Below are 8,656 nucleotides of genomic sequence, written 5' to 3' on the forward strand. Positions count from 1 at the left end.
TTAAATCGCTGCTTCCCATGCGTCATTAATAATTGTTATTACTATCGTAACTCAAAATTAAAATTAACGCAATAATCACTTCCAATGTCTATTTGGTAATCTTTTGCCATAACATCATATATGCAGTACATGTTTCTTCCATTATGTTCGCTATATAGGGGATTCGCCGACACATCTAGTAACCGATACGTGAGCGGTTTGGTGGCTTACTATTACCCTGACACTCAGTCCTAAATCGTTTATCAAATTTATTGTATCTAACGAGGCAATTTCCATAGCTTTCCTTTTTGTCACCTCGTTAGACGCAAAATACTGCAATACATGTTATCATCAAATGTCTCGGATTATTACGAAAGGGTATTCTCTTTCAACTTCTTTCACTCTATTTAATCTATTGAACAGAATTGAATTTAGTAGAATTGAATTAAGTAGAGTAGGAATGCATATGAAATGCATATGAAAGTTTCAAGTACAAAGCACAATAACCCAGCGGTGGTGTAGTTGGTGAAGCCTACTTCACGGAAATGGGCATTTTTTTGTAAGGTGCTTGATTCTATTGATATTGAGCTATTTTCGTGTAAATAACATTTTTATCAAAGGCGAATATTGATGAAAATAAGAAAATCAAGTATAGTGTGTTAGTTTTTTTTTAAGTGACAATAATAGAAAAAATATGTATATTAGAAATTAGAAGGAATAATTATATTAAAAAGTTTTTGGCAGTAAATACATAAATGCATAGAAATAATAGTTATGATCTGCTTTGTTAACCGGCAAAAATGTATCGGTAGCAGCTTCTCGGCCTTATGGTTAAGATCAAAGTGTAGTTACGTAATTAAACTTTTATTTGCGTTTATATGATTTATTTGTAAACAAGTAAACGTCAAATTTGACTTTTATTTTCCCTTTATTTTTTGAAATAAAAATCGAAAGACAAAAGCCATACACAATGCAAATTAAAGGGTTTTCAAGTTAGGCCGAGGAAATGAGAGCTAGTCAACTAAATATGCGTAATAAGTGCCAAGTTTGTATATATAAATCTCTTTCGCAACTTATAAATGCATATAGAAGTTAGAAACAGTCATAATATAATACGTCTGGGCGCTAATCTAGACGCTATCTTTTAGGCAACCAGCTCTCACTTACCTTGAGAAACGTTTGTGTGAGAGTTACGTAAGCCGTTCATCATTCGAAACTTATGTCGAAAAAATAATGAGCAAATATAGGGGAAATTTGACGTTAGTTTGTCTATAATAATATAATCAATAACAAAATTAGATAGACGTAAATAAAAATAAAATTATCTTTGAGAAAATGATATGTAGTGAAATTATTTCACATAACTCATATAATTTCATATTTTCATTATTTGGGAAAACTTTAAATTGCAGACTTGGACTTTGAATATCACTTTATTCTCATTTTATATATAATATATTAATATATTAACGTATCAATTTATCTATAAAGTATTTAAAATGATTAAAAATGAACTGCAAATCAATTCAGAAAATGCAGAAGATATGCCGGTTCTTATTTTGCCTCCAATGGGATATCTCTTGCGAAACGACCACACCGTCGTCAAAATAAGATTACGGGGTGCAGAAGTTAAATCGTGAATTTTCGAATTTTGCACTTTGTAATGTACGCAAATGTTGTGCAAATATTTGCCATCTTCCTTGGATCGTATCTGCTTTTCCGCTCATCGATTAAAATACGTCATGGACTTCAAAAAGTTTAGTAGCTTAATTTACGTTTTCGAAACATGAATTTAATACTACCCTTTACATACTCCGATGCATCTCTCAACAATGTAGTGTATTTCTGTTGGATGGGATCGGCTGCAGTTCTGTACCGCGTCATTAAACAGGATTTATTGCATAACAACGTGCCACAAGAATAAGAAAAGCACAAGAACTTACTCACCACCAGGAAGACTAATTTTTTTATGGAACTTTTCTTTTGTGTTGACATTAATATCTCACCGGATCCATTCCGCGCAATATTTTTCTTTATTTCTTGTATCATTTCTGATGCGAAAAGATACCCTGGGCAATGTTTAAGTAAAAGCGGCCAGCCGTTGATAGCCTCCAGACTCCAAAAATTCCAAAGTAAACTAGCTAAACGGATCACTCAAAACGCATAGGTTCTTCTTACGCCATCGCTCGCACTAATTGTTCGCAAAAGGTATTCCAAAGTTTCTTTTGACTCGCGAAGCTTTAGCTAAAATTGAAATGACATAATATACGGAAAGAAACCATTCCGGCTGACGTGTATGTATATTTTATTACTACTTGATTATTTAATAACAACATTTTACATACCCTTTTTACACCCATAATATATGCAATACCCAAAAGGAAGTTTCAGAGACCCTATAAAGTATATATATTTTTGATCAGCGTGAAATCATGATATATATTATCTGCCTAAAATGTGTCAATTTTAAAATGAATATGGCAGATTCCGCAATTAATTTTTTCTGAATAACACCAGCAACATGGGTACCAAATAAAAGAACTTCGAGAGCATAGTGGTGGGCACGCGAGACTCGGCACGGCGAATATGGCTTTCTTACTTGTTTCGTTTTGCTTAGTAACATGAATTAGGCCGGTTGGTAATAAGCCCATTATATTCAGTAGAGTAATGGGTTTTTATTATTGGCTGATTCTGTGCACTTTGTCAATGATAACGACAGTATGTGATGATGTATGGAGAGATAGATTGATGATATTGCAAGGTTTAGCGAATTAAGAACCTAGACAATTAGAGTAAAAAGCGAAAAAAATGAATGAATTTACTTACCTTTCATAAATATACAATTGATGTTTTGGTTCTGCTGTTGGTAAGTAAAGTATTTTATTTTCAATTTACAGTTATTTTCTTTTATAAATGCAGCTCTAAACAACCAAAACTCAGAACAACCAATTCTGACGCAAAGCGTTGGCAATTTTACTTCCGCTGCTTTTGACATTAGATATTGAGAGAGCTTTTCTCATACCTCTTGTGCATATATATAACTAAAATTGACGAAACTCGAAAATGAAACCTAGTTAATGCCATAAAAATCAGTGCCCTAATTTGTGATGAGATATATAATTTGAAAACATTGGCAATACTATTCTTGTTGTTGGTTGCACTTCCAATATCGTTTTCGCATAATAAGGAAAAAGACGGGGCATAGAACAAATCAAACTTAATAACTAATTACCCCACCCAAAAATCGGTTAACGAGTTTTTTATTGATTGATTTTCTTTAAAATGCTTATCGGGCAACATTTATTTAATTGAACGGCAACACAATGGCAATGAGACCACAAGGTAGCAGTGCTACTGACTCTGATTATGAGACTCTAATGCAGCGTTTACATATAGGTGGTAATGTTGGGTCCCACAATTCCAGTAGTCTAAGTGATCAACGCAATAAATCACGGAGACCGGCGATTACGTTGGATGAATATAAAATGTATGAACGTCAAAATATAATCGCCGCATCAAAATATGCCACACCTAAACAAATTGAACAATTACATTTACAACACCAGCAAGAACACAAGTCCTCAGATTCTACGATAAATCGTCAGTACCATCAAGGCTACATAGTAAATAGTGAAATGTATGAGAAACATCATTCGCCAGTTTATGAAAATCTGGATTTTTATAACAACGCTGGTGCTGCTGCGACTCCCAGTATTGGTAGTCATTACGAAACAACAAGCAAAAAAGCTCAACCCCAATGTCCAGTGGCAGCTGCTACTCAACTGCAACGTGGTCATTATATGATAATGCAACCGCCAATGGGAGCATTTAATAATGGACGTTATGCTCACACACCAGTGCCCGATACAGCGGAATCAATCACATCTGTTCCCATATATGAGAACATGCATGTAGTACCCAATTCGGGACAACGAGCTCAACCACAAGCTTCACCAGCCACCGTTACTATATATCAGCACCAGCATATCGATGTTTTGGCATCACCACAACACATAGGTAACCGTTCGCTGATGAGAGCCACTGTGCTGGAACATAGCAATGACGCTGCTTTAGGAGGAAATGTCAATCTGCTGGCATCACCTATGCATAAACGTAGTACATCAAATTCGTCCTTAAAATCAACTGTTAGCTCCTTAGTGGGCGGTCAATGCGAACCTAATTCACCGACCCAACGTTATCGCAATCTCTCATTGCCCAGTCACGTAGCTAACGCTCCTATATCACCAGCTAAATCTTATACTAGTAACGCCTCTAGCACTGGGGCCGGTGCTGCTAACGACTACAAATTACATCAACACACCCCCTTAAAAAACACCGTAATATATTTCTAGAACTTGTTTTAAATGACCTTCATTGAATTTGCGGTCTTTTCCATTTATTTTACTGACGCAGCATCACATTCCCGGCATTAATGTTTCGGTAAATCCAAACTTTATTGAGGAAATTAATAGTTCTGACTATGTTTGCATGACTGCCAATCTAAATAATAGTCCCTTAATGGAGTCAGTTCTACCAAAAACTTTGCCTTCCTATACCAGTAATACTTCAGACATAAAAACAGCTACCAAGACTCGCCAAACATCACCAACAGCAACGACCAGTGGCGGAGGTCAGAACAATAAACTTTTTATGCCCATAACAGCTACTAGTAGCGCAAATAAAAATACCACCACATCGCCGACACCATCGCAAAATAGCACGGGTAAGCTATAAGACCTGATGATATAAGGACGGTGTTTCCTAACGAAACGTTTCGTTTTCATAGGCGGTTTGGCTAAGAACTTGTTACCTTATAGTGTAACACCACCGCGTCCGGCTGGTCCGTCGGAAGCACAAAAAAAAATTGAGGAACTAACCAGGCAGTTGGAGGAAGAAATCGAACAAAGTGAAGAGCAGGGAGAATATTTCGGTAAGTTTTGGAATTTTCTTAAAATTGAAATTATTTCCATAGATTATATTTTAGGTATATGTCATACTTGCGGCGAGAAGGTGAAGGGTGCTGGTCAAGCTTGTCAAGCCATGGGCAATCTATATCATACGAACTGTTTCATTTGCTGTTCATGTGGCCGTGCTTTACGTGGTAAAGCTTTTTACAATGTTCATGGTCGGGTTTATTGTGAAGAGGATTATATGGTACTTTAATCGAAAATACTGATAACACTAATGAATATGTGATGGTAACTTGTTATATCCACCACCGAACATTCAGAAATAAGGGTATCAAGATAAAAATTCGCTTGATGATTGAATCATTTGCTTCCGAATCTCTTTAAAAACCGGAAAAATGTATATAGAAAATTATTTTTCATCAATTTTCGCACATCGAATTTAATAAAAGCAAGCCGCTACGCGTTTTCAAATCCGTTTAAGATGTTACGCTGAAAAATTATGAATTATTATTCTTTCTGGTATTTGTGAGATTTATTGATATCATTTGAAAGCTCAAAGTAAAACTGATCTTGAACGGTCTCCAGAATACTCGCCGTACTTTTTGTTTTTGTATAAGGTAGTGGATATTCAAGGTTCGGCCTAAGGCGACTAAAGCTTTTTTACCTGTTGTTCTTTCTCTTTCTTAGTATTCAGGCTTCCAACAAACAGCTGAAAAATGTGCCATTTGTGGACATTTAATCATGGAAATGGTAAATAATGAAAAATTTAATTGGAAGTATTCTATTTAAAAAGATCTTACCTTATAGATACTTCAGGCTATGGGTAAATCTTATCATCCCGGTTGTTTCCGTTGCTGTATTTGTAATGAATGTTTGGATGGTGTACCTTTTACGGTAGACGTTGATCATAAAATTTATTGCGTTAACGATTATCATCGTATGTTTGCTCCAAAATGTGCCAGTTGTGGCAAAGGTAAATTAAGGAAATGTAGAAAAAATAAATTTGAAAAAAAAACTAATAATGAGCAATTTTTAGGTATTACTCCTGTAGAGGGAACCGACGAAACTGTTCGTGTGGTTTCTATGGATAAGGATTTCCATGTAGACTGTTATATATGCGAAGATTGCGGCATGCAATTGACTGATGAACCGGACAAACGTTGTTATCCACTTGATGGTCGCTTGCTGTGTCGCTCATGCCATTTGCAATGTTTATCTATGCAATCGACTACGCACACTGGTCATCAAGAGCCAGTTTGTGCTTCCTATCAATATATGGGTTAATAAAGCCAAAATACTTTAACAGCTTAAGTGCTTCTTCTTTTAAAAACGCGTATGCAATATATTTAAAAAAGGAACGAAATAAATGAATTTTTAATATTTTAGTTTAAGCAAGATATTCTAAGAAAAGCGAATACAAACATAATTTTATGCTTATTATTGTATAAACAACGCATGTTAATTATTCCAAAATTCTTAAGGACGAGATAACTTAAGTCTGTGGCGGTTCAATAAGTGTAAAACGTCTTCATGGGAGCTTTGAAAATGAACAAATCAAGAATCTCGTGTTTATTTTTATCTAGTCCTGAATTTTTAAAGTTATTCTCGAAAAATATTACATTTCAAGTAACTATAATGGACTTCGTATTTTTTCATAAAGCGTATACACTTTTGTTTACCATGAATAGTCAACATCCGTTCCGATCAAGCAGTCTCGTCCTCGAAGCAAGGGTCCCCCGTGGTTTAATAAAACAATTAAATACTACAAGAATAGGAAAAACAGGCTTTTCAAAAAATTTTCGAAAAGTGGTTCTTCTTTCGACTATTTCGCTTACTCTGTTGCAAGGCATAAATTTAATTCCCTCAACTGTCAATACTACTGCAGATACCTTCAGTTTGTTAAATCCTCCTTGTTTGCTAACCATAAATACTTTTTTAAGTTCGTTAATTCCAAAAGAAAAATCTCCATAAATCCGTCGTTTGTGTCTTTTAATGGCTCCGAGTCCTCGGATGATTTTGAAACCTCAAATCTTTTTGCGGAATACTTCCGAGAGAATTTTTCAACTGCCAATTTTGATTTATCGGTAAACTATCCATATCCGATTTCTAATTCGATTTCAATTCCTAACTTTGTTATATCTGAAAATGACGTTTTTGAAGGATTGAACTCTCTGAAATATAATTGTTCGCCTGGACCTGATGGAATCCCCTCATGTGTACTTATATCTTGTGCTGGCGAGCTTTGTGATGTTATCTCAAAGATTTTTAATAAGTCTTTGAATTTAGGTGTTTTCCCTTTGTGATGGAAGACTTCTTTCCTTATTCCTATTCACAAAAGTGGTAGTAGGCAACTTGTAGAGAACTACAGAGGCATCGCCAAGTTGAGTGTCTTACCTAAACTGTTCGAGCGAATTGTGGCTCAGCATATAGCCTTTTCCATGAAATTGTATATTTCTCCTTTCCAGCATGGTTTTCGAAAGGGAAGATCTACGGTGATCAATTTGTTAGAGTTTACTTCTCATGTTTTCAAGGCTTTTTCTAGTGGTTCTCGCACTGACGTCATTTACACTGACTTTAGCAAAGCGTTTGATATGGTTAATCATAGACTACTTAGATTTAAACTCCAGACCTCTGGCTTTCCTCTCTTCTTAGTGGAATGGTTAAGCTCTTATCTGCATGGTAGATCATTCAGGGTTTTGTTTAACCTCATTATCTCGGATGAATTCCCCGTGACGTCTGGCGTACCTGAAGGTAGCCACTTGGGTCCTATTTTATTTAATTTATACATCAATGATTTGCCCTCCGTGATTAAATTCAGTGAGATTTTAATGTATGCTGTTGATGTGAAACTGTTTTCTTCTTTTTCCGTAGAATCGCAATCACATCATCTTCAAAGTGATTTGAACAATTTGTTTGCATGGTGCTCTCTCAATCTTCTGAAACTAAATCTAAATAAATGTAAGAAGCTTTCTTTCTTAAGAAGGAAGTCGTTCAGTACTCAATACTTCATTGATTCGCACAGGTTGAAAGACGTCGATTCGTTCATAGATTTAGGCGTTCTATTCGATTATAGGTTACGTTTCAATTTGCCTATTGAGTCCCCGTTAAGCAAAGCTAGGTCCGCGCTTGGTTTTATGAAGAGGTGGTCCAAAGAGCTTGATGATCCTTATATTACGAAAAGGCTTTACACGTGTTTGGTTAGACCTATACTTGAGTATGCCTCTGTTGTGTGGTCTCCTTCATATAGGTGCTACGTAGATTCAATTGAATCTATACAAAAGCAATTCTTGCTGTTTGCCCTTAGGAATTTGGGTTGGGTCCCCGATTTCCTCTCTTCCACCCTATGAAAATAGGTTGCTTCTGTTATCCTTATCGTCACTCGAGAAACGTAGATTTGTTCTTGGGGTTTCCTTCTTAATCAAATTAATAAATGGTGCAATTGACTCGTCCGCATTACTTCGTGAGATAGGCTTTAATGTCCCTAACCGCTTCTCTAGGCACTTTATGTTGATAAAGCTTAGTCAATGCAAATATAATTTTGAACTGTTTAGCCCTCTCAGAGTTGTTTGCAAGAACCTAAATGACGTCTATTATTTATTCTCATTAACGGACTCTTTAAAGTCCATTAAAGCAACATTGCGTAATACGCGTGATTTACCTATGTCGTACTTAAACTGACTTAACCTTAAATATGTCATTATGAGTCGAAAATTAATTTGTTGTTAACAATTATCGGTTGCCAAGCTTATGCATGTTTGCGATGGCTT

At 35.6% G+C, this 8,656-nt stretch overlaps 1 protein-coding gene across 3 annotated transcripts; it reads left to right on the plus strand.

Moving 5' to 3' along the window:
• Positions 1 to 469: 469 nt before the first annotated feature.
• Positions 470 to 6,192, plus strand: LOC119637409 (LIM domain-containing protein jub). 3 transcript variants are annotated; one of them, XM_038033416.1, is made up of 8 exons: positions 470 to 543; positions 2,899 to 4,316; positions 4,393 to 4,702; positions 4,766 to 4,909; positions 4,964 to 5,133; positions 5,577 to 5,639; positions 5,697 to 5,862; positions 5,926 to 6,192. In XM_038033416.1, the coding sequence occupies exons 2-8, from the start codon at positions 3,303 to 3,305 to the stop codon at positions 6,171 to 6,173; spliced, it is 2,115 nt and encodes a 704-aa protein (XP_037889344.1). In that variant the 5' UTR covers positions 470 to 543; positions 2,899 to 3,302; the 3' UTR covers positions 6,174 to 6,192. The 3 variants fall into 3 exon arrangements, with proteins under 3 accessions (XP_037889344.1, XP_037889343.1, XP_037889342.1); XM_038033415.1 differs by lacking the exon at positions 470 to 543 and adding an exon at positions 2,530 to 2,845; XM_038033414.1 differs by lacking the exon at positions 470 to 543 and having other exon boundaries at positions 2,530 to 4,316.
• The last annotated feature ends 2,464 nt before the right edge of the window (positions 6,193 to 8,656 follow it).

The sequence above is a fragment of the Glossina fuscipes genome, unplaced genomic scaffold (genome assembly GCF_014805625.2).
Source record: "Glossina fuscipes isolate IAEA_lab_2018 unplaced genomic scaffold, Yale_Gfus_2 59, whole genome shotgun sequence".
Lineage (NCBI taxonomy): Eukaryota > Metazoa > Arthropoda > Insecta > Diptera > Glossinidae > Glossina > Glossina fuscipes.